This window comes from Micropterus dolomieu, linkage group LG22, assembly GCF_021292245.1.
Source record: "Micropterus dolomieu isolate WLL.071019.BEF.003 ecotype Adirondacks linkage group LG22, ASM2129224v1, whole genome shotgun sequence".
Taxonomy (NCBI): Eukaryota; Metazoa; Chordata; class Actinopteri; order Centrarchiformes; family Centrarchidae; genus Micropterus; species Micropterus dolomieu.
Genome location: NC_060171.1, coordinates 31,207,427 through 31,222,539, shown reverse-complemented (window position 1 = coordinate 31,222,539; position 15,113 = coordinate 31,207,427). Strand labels below are relative to the sequence as shown.

The following is a 15,113-nucleotide window of genomic DNA, read 5'->3' as shown; positions in this document are numbered from 1 at the left end:
GGGTGGGGGGGGGGGGGGGGGGGGGGGGGGGGGGGGGGGATACTATATTATGCCGTCTTAGATCACCTCGTGTGCTCATAAACATGAGCAAGTAGCACATTTCGATAGGTAGCATAAATCGACAGGACACCGGATTAAACAACTATACGTTCTCAGGACCTGTGCTGAATCAGAACACTGATCCAGAGTCAGCCCTCCTGTTGAGGGAGTAGCGTTAAGTGACTGCCAGTCTGACTGCATCTTATTAAGTGCTTCATATGGGTGTCGAGGGAAGATGAGCAGGTGGAGACCCTGTGACCCAGACCACCAATTTTTTTTTACCTTAGCTGATGCTAACTAGCCTGCCAGCATGTGTTCCCCTGTAGAAAGCCGCGTGTGAGGAGCAGACCTCAGTAAAATGGCAGTGAAGAACGTTTCCTCATGGAGGAGCACTTGAATTGTCTTGGTTCGCAGTTTAATTGCTCTCTTTTGAGACTGGAAAATGTCTGCAGAGACATCGAGCGCGCCGTAACCGCCACGATCGCACACCTGCACACTGAGCTGCTGCTCCCGCGAGATTCAATTAACCGCCTTTCCCCCCCAATAACAGTCCGCCTCTAAAGTCGTCAGCGCTTCATTTTTTTTTTTTGCTCCTGCTGAGTGATCGCCATCAACAGGGTTTTGCTGCTAAAATGTGCAGAACACACACACACACACACACACACACACACTGTAGAACAAAGCAGTAGAGGTCTTCACGGGTCCAGACGGTTTCCTATAACTGAACCGGGTCCAAATGATAATCATTGTGCTGTGAAGGGGTCCATTGTATTGCCTATGTGGATCTGAGCAGACACCAGTGATCACATGGTGCGTCATAATCATCAAGTACATCCAAAGGATAAAACGGCCTGGACACCCTGGACTCGTCTATCACAGGGCCGACACTGTGTACAGTATGTACTATGTTAGTCTGATTTCTTATATACTAAAAAACTAAAGTAGTATACTACAGAAAAAATAAATTAAAGTAGTAAGCCATTTTATACTAGCAGGAAATTATACAATAATTAAGCTGTTGGATGTCAAACTACAAGCGTTCTTTTTTGCTTTTTGAAGTGTTCCTGGAGCTGTTTCACCATCTACAATTCATTTAGATTTCTTTCTAGTTGTCAACTGTTCTTCCATTTCCTTTGTGCATTGCACTGTTGGAGAACAGTGTACATCAACAGCACACTGGGGAAAAAAACGCCGGAGGGGATGATCCAAAATAAATTGGAGACAAATCAGTAAACTTTTTCGTGCCATTCATGCGTGCAGGAAGTGAGTTGGATCAGTGCTCTCCGTGGGTTGATGTTCTCTCTATTTGAGTATCAGGTCGAAGCGGGTTGGAGTGTCTTCATGTCCCTTTCAGCTCAGGTCTGTGTGTTTTTGTTTAAATTAATTTACGCTCATCAGGTTAGGTGATCATTCTGGACGCGTGAAGACCTCTACCAAGCAGGTCATATGCATCACCGGCTGCAACAGCAAGAGCTTTATGAGTATTCTTTTTGGACAGCTTTAATTGATCGCAGCTTACTTCTTACAGATGTACTGCAGTAGTTTTACGCAGATCCGTTGTGTTTAAAATTAATGGAAAAATACAGAATCTGCTCTACACTTCTGGGAAAATATCATTTGGTGAGGAAAACATTCAAGTTAGTTAAGGAAACAGCAGCTAGGTGGCTTTTGTCATTACCTAAATGAACTGAAATACACCTGTGGAATTTTGCGGCTTGGGAATAAAGAACCTCTTAGAATCTTCCAAGCAAATCTTCGGAGGATAACTGTTGTGTGTGTCGCGTCCCATGTTAGAGGTCAGCTGGCTAAAACAGCCACATCCTACGATGAGACTTGAACGTACAGTTAAGAGATGCTGAGAAGGCTGCGGCAGGAGCCGGAAATCAAGCGCTCTCCGCCCAACACCATCCCACATCAAACTTCAACCACTGTCTGAACGCCTCAGGAGTTCTTTGTTGGTTCGGGGTCGGCCGTTGATGTGGCAATGACCGGGACCAGAGCCACCGTTAGACAGAGTTCAGTCCGTCAGCAGACACTTTAGCACCGCAATCCTGTAACTTAAGATCCCATTCGCTGCACTACTGTTGGAGTAATGGTCTCTCACCGTGGCAATGTTAGGGAACTCCTCGTCTGCAGGCAACTAACACTGCAAAAAGAATCATCTTAACACATCACTGGGAGCAGGGTTTTTATATAAAAATCCTTCTGTCTGCTCCAGTGAAATTGAGGGTCACTTGTCCACCTACAGGGAATGATGAATCAAAAAGTAGGAGTGTAATCCGAACAGCAGTGAGAGCCTCGTCTCCCCTTGTGTGTGGTACTTTAAGGAAAAATCTTCAGTATTTGCAGCCTTCTTGATTAAAAAAAATCATTTGTTAAGATTGACATGTTTTTTCAGTGTAGTTGTGTACGGAGGGCAGGAAACATGGCAGCCAGAATTCCCCCTGACTGAACTCTCTCCATCAGTGGCTCTTGAGGGAGTCTACACTCCCTCCCTCCGCTTCCTCCCTTCAAACTTCCTCACAAAGGCCAAGGCAGGTCGCTGAAGTCAACGGGGCCGCCCAGGCCAGCGTCCGCCTCCAGCAGGGACATGATGACCGCCATGGCCGCCTCGTCGTTGCTGGGGCTGCTGGAACCGGGATCGTCCATGATGTCTATGCTCAGGTGGGAGTTGTCACCTGAATGAAGGATGAGTCGTTGAGAAAACGATGTTTGGGAAGGAGAAGCCACCCAAACAAACATAAATATTCTGTGTTTGTGTCTGACTCACTCATGATGGACTGGTTGGAGTAGGGATAGCCCACAGAATCAGGTCCAGGAATGATCCCTGTGCTCGGCAGTTCGGGTGTGCCTCCGTTCTGAATCTAGGGACGTGACACATATATCAGTTTACTTTGAACACAGATCAGTGTCAGCCTGAGCCGAGCTTCACAAAGAACGGACCCTGAGGCACATGAGAAGGACATGTCAGTGTTACACGTAGATGCATCAGATTCTCTCAACACCAGCCAACACTAGCCTTCACAACCTTGTTGGGTTGTTGTTGTTGTTCTGGTAAAAACAAACCTGTCGTCTTTACACTACAGCTTTTTCAAAGATTAAAAGGACATTAAAAGACATATTATTGTGTTGATTAGTGAGCTTATACAATTTGTTACCTTTACACAGAGCCGGGCTTGCTGTTTAAGCTATTTAACATAGCAGTTTTGAGTTGGGAGCTCCAGTATTTGAAGCAAGATGTTCATGAATAACAAGGTGCGCAAAGTAATAAGGCTACACCTGTTATTCCAGTGTGTCAGCTACATATTTAATCAGCCTTTCATATCTTCTGCTGCTAATCTCATTGTCAGTGAACACTAATTAGGCTGCCGCTCAAAACTGCAGTGTTTCTGCCTTTCTCAGCAGACAAAAGTGGATACTGACGTCACATTCGATAAATTGCTATTGAACCCCAACCTTATGAAGGAAAACAGTGTGTGTGTGTTACCTTCTTGCCCCCTGGAGAGCAGGTGTCAGGTGGAGGGGTGCTGGTGATGTTCAGAGGGCTGGAGCCACAGCTGGAGGGGGAGGACCCTCGGATCCTGATAGACACACACAGATGGTTGCGGTGATTCCCAAATACATTTTGCATTTCCCCAACCGGGTCGTGGTTTTGCATTCCGACTTGGATAAGAGGTTCAAACATCCAGATCCTTAGACATGTGACCTACATGCAACTTATTTTTAACACTTGTGCAGGAATTTGTCAGTGTTGCCATGACAATGAGCAGATATTACATCTACCAGTGGAGAGAACTGGTTTACTTTTGGCACCACAGCAGCTGTCTGAGTAATCCTTAGCCTGGAGGATTCAGAGCTGAGCCGGAGCGCCTGCAGTGTGAACACCCTGTCCTATTTTACACTGAACTATTTGTTTGTTTTGTCATGATTAGAAGTGATTTGATACAGAAAATGTCAAATATTTCCATAAAAGGCTACGTCCTGCACAATTTATGTCATGCAAGCCTTCTATTTCTGATATCTCCTAAATTTCACCATAGCGTCTCTCTGTGTCACCTCTTTCACCATCATTCACATTAAAAACTAGGCCATGGGGACTGTCCAGTTGAGGGTGAACAGACTTCTTCCTACCTTCCTCAGTTCTGGGATTTAAAAAAAAAAAAAAAAAAAAAGTCAATTTCATCTGCTCTCACCTCTGAATCTCCATCACTTCCTCTGCAATCATGCGTCCGATCTTGCCGGCTCCCGCTCTTGTGCCACCGGGGATGCCGGGGACCGTCTGCAGCGGCCTCCTTCCTCCGCCCACTAAATCAGGAAAAGGAGATTTTATTTATAGTGAAGAATAAATGCTGTTTTTGGATCGATCACACGTAAGGGTCTGGTGTGCATCGGTTTAAAGTAGTGTTTTACCCTCTGAGGTGAGAACACTGTCCATACTCTGCGGTGAGGCAGCAGACTGAGGGTAGTCTGATCCTTCCATCATGGGACACCTGGAGAGATCAACACACACGTGGGAATGTTCTGATATTTCACAGTGGAGCGTCATCAGTTATAGAGGTTGTGAGCGCCCATGGCTACTTACGAGACAACAGTGTTGGTGGAGACGATGTACTCCACATCCTTGGTCCAGGGGTTCATGAAGCTGAACCATCGGCTCCTCAGCGTGATGAAGGAGCCGTCTTTGATCTTGAATTTGTAACAGTTGGTGTTGATCTTCTCTCTCATCTGCAGCACTGTGGACAGACCCATCAACACGGTGAGTAAAAACACAGACATATTGAAAACTTGCAGCGGCAGCCACTACCCAGCAGGTACCTTGTCTGTGGCACTCTGCCAGGTGGCCGATGTCGTCTTGGTGGAAATACTCGTAGAAGGACGTTCCCAGCAGCTCCTGGGGCAGGTAGGCTAGGATGGCTGTGGCCCTGGAGGGACAGAAAGACAGAAGAAAGGCTGTGTTTACTTGCAGCTGCTCGTGTGGGGCTCCTCAAAACAGTGGAAGAAAGCGAACATATTGATCTGCAGCAATTTATTTTTTACGGTCAGCATACATTAAAGCTCAGCTACATACTCCAATTTTAGGACATGGTGTTGCCTTTAGGTCATTTAGAACAGACAGCGACTTCAAACCCCCAGTATACGCCACAGCACATAAACCCGTTTTTTCGGCCCACAACAAATCCTGACTACTTATTTTCAAGAACATTGTGGTAAATTTATCAAAGCCAACTATAATTGCAACGGTAGAAGCGCTCCAGTGGCAGTGGGTGGAAAGATAAAATATCTAGCTAATTAGAACTGCCCTTTAAATGCAGAATTCCTAACATGAACAAGTTGTACATCTGTACGGGACTAATCTAATCAGTTCTGATTAACAGATGATTAGCAGCATTTCATTTTCTGCATTAATGAATTGCCAGATGGTACATTTGTCATTTGAATGTCATCCAATAACACTGAACTGTCAGAGGTCTGCGTGAAAGCTTGTTGTTCCACTCTGGAAATTAAGTCAGTGAGACATGAAAGGGTGGAGGGGGAATAAATAAGGACAGTCACGTGATTTGTACACCGACAGTGGGTTTTAGTTTTTCCTTCTGCAGCATCAGGAGAAATGGACAGCTGATGCAGGGGAGAGTCAGAGTAAACCTGTTATGGAGTTTGTGGAGTCTTTGACAGGAGTAAAGCCCATGTCACCAACAAGGAGGAATAGTACTTGTCAAAGTCGAGGTACTAAACCAGTTCAGCACCAACAGCTCCTTATTTTAGCCTCTGTGTCCTTCAGTCCTAATGACACCTTTCTTATGTACAATAAATACAGCCGGATCCACTTGTGGTCACTTGTGGACCTGGTTGAACTATGATCTGGATGAGAATCTTCACAGAAACCTTAGTCTCACTTTGATAAACCCTGCTGAATGCTCCCCCGTGCATTTGTTGTTTGTTTTTTTTTGCATCTCACCTCTGGTCAACGAAGACGAATTTGCCGTCGATGGCGTGCCGGGAGACGTACTCTGTGGGCTTTACCCTGATGTCTGCCAGGCTGGGTTGGGGGACTATGTGGGGGTGCAGGCGGCCAATGGCCACCAGGCAGCTCAGGTTACAGCCCTCGTTGTCGGGCTCGTTGTCCTCGTCGAGACCCATCTTGGTGGGCGGCCAGCTCTTCAAGTAGCCCGTGCTGTGGATGGTGCAGAAGCTCTTGCGGTCCGCTGCAAAGAGGAGGAGTGGGGAGAGAGTCATTGTTAGAGGGTATAATTGGAAATGGACTGGGACCATTTTAGCGGGATGCCACCCCCATGCTGGGGGGATGATGATAGATTCTTACGGTTCAGTAAACTGAACCTGACAGGGGTTTCTTCATGACTATAAAACCAGCTCTGATTGGTTGACCACATCTAAAACTTTTGTAAAACAAGACCCAGAAAGCCACATATAAAAAAAAAAATGTTGATGCTGTTTAAATCTACTGAGACATTTCCCGATTTAAAATCATTGAAAACAGATGAGATGAAAACACAAACTGCATGAACATGAAAGACAGCAAATACTGGCCCAGTCACTTCTGTTTAATGCATTCTGACATTATAGGAACCCATCCTTAATCCATAAACACGTGACGGCTCAATTGTTCATTCCACTAAATAAGATATTCATGATTCATGTGTCACTTCACAACCACTGTACTGTGGAGAGTAACAATCTTCCCTGGTGGAAAAGGCTGCCTTCACAAAGGAAATAACCTTCACCATGTGCTGAGGTAAACAGGAAGTCAATAGGAAAATGCTCAGATTAGGTTCAACTCCAATGTACCAATAAATTACTGCCTTTACAGTCAGTAATTAAAGGGACCGTTTTAGGGCCGATAGTTTAATCTCCTTCATTTTCTTTAAAAAAGGCATGACTTGCTACATTTACGCCTAGCATGTGCAACACTTTTGGAAATGCTGCTGACCGTGTTTTAGCATTTGGTTTTAATGTGGATGGGCGGAAACTGATACATTTGAAAACAATGATAAAGACACCCACGTTGGCTTCCCCTTTGGTTCACATCAGTCACTATGTGTGTTCTTCCCAGATTTGTCACGCCCCTATCACGTGACCCCTGCGTCAGCCTCAACACGTCCGCCTTTTGTTCAAGCGTTACTTTCAGTAACAGGCCCACCTCGTCGTCAGTCCGAGCAAAGAAACCTCTGGTCTTACTTTTCGCCATTAGAGCAGACAATCTGCTTCCTGTTCACACTGGCACGTACATGCCCAGTGCAGGTGAATGGTCATGTGATAAACGTTTTCAGGCGTGTTAATATGGACGGAGATTATTTCTTAAACAGTGCTCAAAGAATTTGTGTGTAAAGAGAGAGTTTTGGTTTTAAAACACGGTTTTAAAATGAAAACGTATTAGTGTGGACGTAGCCTTAGAGAACTTCATGGGCTTCATTGCATCAGCTGCGAGTTGGTATAATTTTTCTTCAGGAATAGAGAAAAACTTGTCTAAGATGCAGGAATCTGGGCACCCGGCGCTGGAGGATTTCTGGACTAGAGTTTTAACAGTGTCTCACATGTACTGTATGTGGAAGACTTACTAAAGGTAACTCTTTGACAGCCATCTTGGTGGTTCTGCAGGACTGAAGTATAGCAGCTAATCAAGCTGGGGCTGTGGTCTTTCCTGAGTAGCTTTCTCTTTAAATAACACTTTTCATAACCGGACACACTTTTCTTTTTTATACCGTATTAAATGAAGTAAATTTTTTCCCCACTTTGAAACATGAAGCCTGACATCAGAGGGAGAATGTCTGTATGAAATATTTAGCTAAACACTAAAAAATTCAACATGAGCGGTGACACAGCTGATCTGGGTTGCGTGACTGTGCTTGAATGGCCTGCAAATGTTCTTCTGACTATAAAGACACTGATGGGGGGGAACTGGAGTGTAAACAAAGCAGGACGACATGCAGCCATATGTTTCATCTGCTCTCAGGCCACTGCAGTACGGATGACGCAATCCGCTGGACTGAAAGAGGAAGTGCTCCCGAACAGTCATAGCAGTCCACGAGTTCACGATCTGAATAATTCAGGATGGAGCCGAACGCATAATGGCTCAACTGACACTTCAGTCGTGTACAGAGTAACTACAAGAGACGTCCGATTGCTGTTTAAATAACCGAAGTAGTTCAAACACTATGAAGCTGTACTACTGCAACAGAGGAAATTTACTGTTGACTGTGTTTAATTCAGAATTCCCTGTATGTTACCATTTGCCAGGACAGTCCATCAATGCATTGAGACGGAGTGAAGGCTTTCTTTCAATGCACCCAGAATCTTAAACTTTCAATCTTCCGACATGTTGTGTCCCCATCCCAAAATCAGTGTTTCTGCTACATTCATCACTGCTGAAAATCATCGTGTGCAGAGCTGACTCTGGGTGCTTACTCGGGGTGTGATGAGATCTCGTGCTGATATTTCTCATTGTCTCATAATATAGCATGGTGGAGTGTGAGGGTGAAATTAGCATAGAAGATGCCTACACCACTTTTAAATCATTTGTTTTGCAGCATTTTAGGTACCCGGTGTAAACAATTAACGGCGACAGAGTGACATGAACTATATGTAAGCCAGTGTTTCCCCACATGCAGACCCTACTTGAGTGGGCCCCGAAGTATATTTGGCGACCCATTTCAGGATTTTGAAGAGAAACACAGAGGGAGTTGTTATCCGGTATTGCATCACAACAATTGGACACAATGGATATTTTATGGATATAAGTACGGACCAGGTAAAGCAACAGTGAACACAGCAGTGCAGATGTCATTCGGTGCCACGTTGGTTTTGATCGACACATACAGGGAGGGAGAAACAGAGTCAAGGTGAGGTGTTTGCTGTTAAGAGACCAGAGGTGTAGGTGTGTGAGAACTGAAGGGAAAAGCAATGTGAGCAGATTTAAGTAGGGAGTAAACACTAAAATAAGGTAGAGAATGAAGTAGAATTAAAATGGTTAAATAAGAAATAACCTACTAGAAATAGAAATACCACTGATCATTCATTTTATTTGACATCACAGGATAGGATGTAAGCCGTTACCTTTTAAAATGCCTGCTTTGACGTCACAGTTTGGCTCCAGTCAGAAGAGCGAAGTCAAAACATTCAACGGCTTAACAGCCATAAATAGCGTGACTGGCGGTACTGTGTGAAATATTTTGTTTTTGACAGGCCAGTTTACTCAAATAAACGGTGAGTAAATAAATGTATAAATGCACTAGAGAGGTCAACTTCCTTGGTTGTGTAATGGTGATGCTTTCATGCTAACTGAGGTGTGAGTCCGGGTTCTAATAAGGATGTGCCTCTAAAAACAGAAAGAGGAACGCCAGGAAATAAGGACTAGAGGTAGAGAAGGTAGAGAATAGCCCTTGATTGACACTCAAAGCTGAAATGGGGTGAAAGAACAAAACGAGATGCTTTGAGCAGCACAGAGCTGCTTCATGAGGGGCTGACAGGAGAGGCAGGGAAAGGGGGGGATTGTTGGTGCCATTTATTGGAAGATGTTTTAAGAGAACACTACTGTACCTTTTTTCTTAGAGCAGGTGGAGGGAAAGTCTTTATCCTCTACTTTGACAGAGGGCCTGTTGCACTTCATCCTGCAGAAAAACGACCGTCTGGCTCCAGAACAGAGTCTAGATGGGCCGGGGGTGATGTCTGTCTTCACTGGAAGACCAGCTGCACATGCACACATACAAACAGTTGACATAGCATCAATACTATATAACATTTGGTTACAATTTAAATAATTTCTCATCAGAAGCCTTCAAAATAATATTTTTACTGTTGCAATGTTGGAAACTAAAACGCCTGTCTAAAATTCTATTAATTCATCAGCCTAATAATCCATCCATCAGCCTGACACTCCAGCAGCCAAATTCAAGTCTTGAATGATGCCCATTTCACCAATTTTTCCATTAAGAAAATGTACCACTGTTGGTCCTCTATACAGAGGGCTACATATTGCACCATTCCCTTGACATATTTATCTTCATCATTATACATCTCTTGTACCAGAAGGTGAATCTTTGGCTACACTAGCAGAGGTATTTTTTGACACAAAATGTAAACTCAATTTAATTTTATTTAAAAAGCGCCAAATCACAACAACAGTTATCTCAAAACTGTGCTAACATTGCTTTAAGTCTTGTAAACAAAACAGCGCTATAGCATTTTAAAAAGACACCATTCAACCAACAGACAACACAAGCAGGTGCTGAAATTCACTCTAAGTATTTTTGCTGAAGTCATAAGGCAGCCTTGAGTTTGCTGTCAGCTACAGTTTCCCCGGTATCATAATGACACAACAGATTAAGATGAAGAAAACAACATCAGCCAGACTCCTGATTCTTTCACAGTGGATAAAGTTTATTTGGACTTGCTTACTTTTAGCGTCAATGAGCCGCTCTCGTGGGGCCGTATCGGAAGAGGACAGCTGCTCTTTGACCTTGGCAATGTCCTTGGGGTGAAGGTAGTCAAACAGGCTCTGACCTATAAGGTCGTTCTGGAGACAGCGAGTGACATGTGAGTGTGAGATAAAGAGAGAATAGAGGCAGAAAACCTAAAACTGCTATTACTACTTCTAATCCTCCTTTAATAATTTCATCTGGCAGCTTTTCTGGAAAACTGCAAAGTAACTTAAATCTTTAATTTAAAACTGAACAGCTGACACAGACAGAATTTTCAACTCAAGTAACAACGTTTTGAATTAAATTATTCATGTTGCTGAAATTCTGCTGACTTGTGAGAATCCTTCTCTTCTTTTCAGGAAATAAAAAGGTCACCACTGTGAGCTGCTTAATTTGCAGAGTGACTAACAAAAAAACAGAAAATGTGTAAAATATGAAACACACTGTAAGTCCTTTGTGGACTGAGTGGCTTTAACTAGAACCTAAAATGCCTCAAATTCAGATAAACACCAGCCTTTTGTGTCCCTTTTTTCGCCAAAGCACAAATGCTGTCAGCATACCTGGCTGTAGTTGAGAATCTTGTAGACTGATTCAGAAACAAAGAGGATCTTTCCACGGTCACAACCAACCACAAACAGGAAACCATCAGCAGCCTGCATATCAAACACAGAAAACAAACACTGGAATAAATATGGGGCCTTCTTAAGAAATATGATGACTAAAATATGAATTATTTAGAAATTAGGATGTTCTATTAGGTAATAGAGAATGATTGAGCTCTATAATATATAGCTTGATGATTTCAGTACCAAAATTAGTAGACAAGACCTGGGGATTAAGGATAAAAATGAGTACTAAGTGTATGTACCCCTTACACTGTGTATTATTAAGTGTTGAACACCTAATCATTTATAAAAAAAAAAAAAACACTCACCCTTAGTATCAAGTGCTTCAGTTCATCATCTGAGAGAAAGGAAGGCTTGTAGTTGGCCTCTGTGTACGGGTTGGCTGCACCTGCACACAGCAGTAAACACACTACTCACACCTGCAGGTATTCAGACTGTACCTGTACATGTAACAGCTCACACAGCTTGTAGTCCTCCTTGAGTGAAAGCAACTACATCTCTGCCCAAAGATCAAGCGATCACAACATATTATCTTCTTCAACTAACAAAAAAAAAAAAATTTACAGGAGAACAGGGCTTTGTTATAATCGTTCTGTCAGTCAATTCTCAATCCATAGTGAAGATGACATATTTAAATGTTCTTGTTTTTGTTAATCCACTCCCTGATTCATCTCTAGCTCTGATCCAGTTTGTATTTACAGTAGCACATTACACAGCCTAACTATACCCTCATCCACTGAGCCACTCTCGTAGTTCATCCTAACCTCTGAGTGTCTTCATGTGCTGGACAGCCATGCGGAGGACCGTCAGCTTGTCTAGCTTGCGGGACATGGCGTTACAGGTGGGCACGAGTGACGCCAGCTCGTCGATGAAACTGTTCATCTTGTCCCTGCGACGCTTCTCGATCTGGCTGTGAGCCTCTCTGTGGAAGAAGAAGCACCAGACATTAACGGACCGTGATGTTGACGCTGATTATTCTCTCCCTTTTCCCATCTTGCTGGCATCAATCCTAATAAAAAGAAATATTGGCAAAAATCATTTCACCACAAAAACGGAACCCTGAACCGGCCCGCAGCAGGAATGCAAGATCAGGCATGTTATCCTTCAATGGGCTGCATTCTTGCGCTGCGGATTAGGTCTTATCTAACATGGTATAAATCAGCTAGCTCACCGCTACGAAAACACTGCTCTCTAAAGATGAAATGCCATTTTTTACCCCTTCAGGGCTGTAAGAACACATCCGAGGGTCTATCCAACTCATCTGTACTGCCCTCACTAGCTGCTTCTAAAAGGGAGAATTCTTTCCACGTAAGAGAAAGAGAGCTCGTCATTAGCCATTAGGGATGCTCTTACAGTCTCTTAGTCTCCCATAATGCTCGGATGTATACACTTCAATGTATAAAGTTTCTTATTATCAACGTACACAAAGCTCTCTCTGTCCCCAATCAGACAGAGCGACATTTAATTCATGTAAGAGAGATTAGAAGGCAGGGGGAGAGGGGGGAGAGAGAGAGAGAGTTTTGTACCTGGCATTCTTAATCCGGCCCTGTTGGTCACTGTAAAGACAAACAGAAATATTAGAGACTAAAGGGGAATGTTTCAGACAGAATTACCTTCGAGGTTTGAGGTTAAACTTTATGGAACAGGAGGTATTTTAAAGAGCGAGGAAGGGAAAGGGAGGCTAACCTCCCAGGTTCTATAACCAACCTCATTTGCTGGTTTACACAGCGACAAAGCTTATGCAACAAGGGTAATGCTCTGGGGTTATATCTGACTGTTCAATCTGATGACTGATGTAATACAAATATGACGTCGTTTAGATTAGACCTCTTCACACTCTCTCACACACACAGTTATGTAAAAGTGTAACAATGAGGAGAATTTCCACCCCACCCACAAACAAGTACTTCTTGATTTTCCTGATCTGACCACATTAAAAGAAGAATTACATTTACAGAATTGAGAATTCCAGTTCCTCTTTTTAGCTCAACTTTAAGTCTTGGTTCATCCAAATTTAATTTACCTCTAGACAGAATAAAAAACAGGTCCAGTGGTTGACAGTGAGGTCTATTAATTAATCAGGCTACACCCACACTGCTACCTTTTTGTTTTAAAATGGAGGAGTTTTAAATCAAAAGCGATCTCCGTCCACACCAGCACTTTAGCTGCAGAATGGATATTTTCGCTATATTACAATATATATGTATAATATATTGTTTGCATGGACCGACAAAGACTGACCAGGAAAGAGATTTTCTAGAAAGAGATGCTGCTGTCAAAAAGTTTAAATGCCATTTTCCAACCCTGTGAGCACCACAAACAAAATCACCTTCACTGTATTGGTGTGCTGTCAGACATCTCAAGAGATGGACATTGGAAAAATAAAACCAAAACTATTTGCTTTGATAGATATCAGATGTATGTGAGAAATATGTGGTGAACCAACACTTTAAACAGGGAAATAAAAAGGGAAAACTGGATCATTTCAGCAGCAGGAAACAAGATACGACTACAGTAAATACAACAATGCTGAAGATTAAAGAGGCTCGGTGGTAATGATGCCTGCTTACCTTCCTAGTTTATCTTTGTCTGGGTCCATGTCACTGAGGAGGAAAAGACCGGAGATATTCATTTCAACAGGAACATCAGAGAACATTCAAATAACCGCAACACTTCAGACTGCTTTTAGGCACAAGGGTTGACTGGGTTCAGGAGATTTATTTCTGTTCAATATTTCATGCTGCAAAATCAATTGCGGGTCATTGACATTTCAGATTTTGATAAATTAAAAGTTGTGCTAAATCCATTAACATCGAGTCATGTTTGAACTTACTCAAATGAGAAGCCATCAATTCTGCAAAGAAACACAAATTAATTAAATTAGTTTCTGTCACCTAGGTATTGATGAAAGTTCATTTCTAATGTGTCGTGTGTAAAAAGCAACACTGACTCTGTTTAAATAGTACACACATTCTTATTGGGACTGTGACTGTCAAAACTATTACAGGAGTCATTAACAGATTGTAAACTTTGGTTCTCTACAATCAGCCGTGAGGTTAATGAGGCCAGAAATGCTGCGTAGTCTGCCTTCCTTTTAATTTCTGTTGTTTTCTTTCTTTCTCTTTCCTCGCTGCATTCCGTGTCCCCTACTTTCTTTCTTTGTCATTTGCTTGTTGCCCTTTTCTTCTTCACTTTCCTTTCTTGGTTTTCATCCTCATTCACATGTCAATATTTCTTCCCCTCCTTCCTTATTTTTTTCCTCTCTCTAGAGAGCCTACATTCCTCCTCTTCCGGTGGACCACCATGGGACCTTACTTCGGAAAAAATATGTACGGTAATCAAAGGCAAGAGACAACTAATTTTTTGATACTGTTTGAATTGTTCTCTGACTCACACATACGATGATAGTCAATTTAATGTGATGTGAACACTTAAACAACACAATGTAACTCCAAGTCAATCACACTCCTGTTAAACTGTCCACTTAGGAAGCAACACTGATTGACAATCAATTTCACATGCTGTTGTGCAAATGGAATCAACAACAGGTGAAATTATAGGCAATTAGCAAGACACCCCCAATAAAGGAGTGGTTCTGCAGGTGGTGACCACAGACCACTTCTCAGTTCCTGTGCTTCCTGGCTGATGTTTTGGTCACTTTTGATTGCTGGCGGTGCTTTCACTCTAGTGGTAGCATGAGACGGAGTCTACAACCCACACAAGTGGCTGAGGTAGCGCAGCTCATCCAGGATGGCACATCAATGCGAGCTGTGGCAAGAAGGTTTGCTGTGTCTGTCAGCGTAGTGTCCAGAGCACGGAGGCGCTACCAGGAGACAGACCAGTACATCAGGAGACGTGGAGCAGGCCGTAGGAGGGCAACAACCCAGCAGCAGGACCGCTACCTCCGCCTTTGTGCGAGGAGGAGCAGGAGGAGCACTGCCAGAGCCCTGCAAAATGACCTCCAGCAGGCCACAAATGTGCATGTGTCTGCTCAAACAGTCAGAAACAGACTCCA

General features: G+C 43.3%; 1 protein-coding gene across 5 annotated transcripts in view; it reads right to left on the bottom strand.

Moving 5' to 3' along the window:
* Nucleotides 1-1,523: 1,523 nt before the first annotated feature.
* Nucleotides 1,524-15,113, bottom strand: part of arntl1a (aryl hydrocarbon receptor nuclear translocator-like 1a) — a 32,082-nt gene continuing 18,492 nt past the window's right edge. For 4 of the 5 annotated variants that reach the window (XM_046037071.1, XM_046037070.1, XM_046037073.1 and 1 more), the window contains 16 exons: nucleotides 13,932-13,952; nucleotides 13,669-13,701; nucleotides 12,625-12,654; nucleotides 11,863-12,020; nucleotides 11,407-11,486; nucleotides 11,033-11,125; nucleotides 10,450-10,567; nucleotides 9,592-9,741; nucleotides 5,996-6,242; nucleotides 4,855-4,961; nucleotides 4,622-4,772; nucleotides 4,450-4,529; nucleotides 4,233-4,344; nucleotides 3,527-3,620; nucleotides 2,810-2,903; nucleotides 1,524-2,717 (listed from right to left, as the gene is read on the bottom strand). In XM_046037071.1, the coding sequence (XP_045893027.1) occupies nucleotides 2,560-2,717; nucleotides 2,810-2,903; nucleotides 3,527-3,620; nucleotides 4,233-4,344; nucleotides 4,450-4,529; nucleotides 4,622-4,772; nucleotides 4,855-4,961; nucleotides 5,996-6,242; nucleotides 9,592-9,741; nucleotides 10,450-10,567; nucleotides 11,033-11,125; nucleotides 11,407-11,486; nucleotides 11,863-12,020; nucleotides 12,625-12,654; nucleotides 13,669-13,701; nucleotides 13,932-13,952 (1,726 nt within the window). In that variant the 3' untranslated portion in view covers nucleotides 1,524-2,559. The remainder of the gene's footprint in view (nucleotides 2,718-2,809; nucleotides 2,904-3,526; nucleotides 3,621-4,232; nucleotides 4,345-4,449; nucleotides 4,530-4,621; nucleotides 4,773-4,854; nucleotides 4,962-5,995; nucleotides 6,243-9,591; nucleotides 9,742-10,449; nucleotides 10,568-11,032; nucleotides 11,126-11,406; nucleotides 11,487-11,862; nucleotides 12,021-12,624; nucleotides 12,655-13,668; nucleotides 13,702-13,931; nucleotides 13,953-15,113) is intronic. The other variant, XM_046037072.1, reaches the window with a different exon arrangement.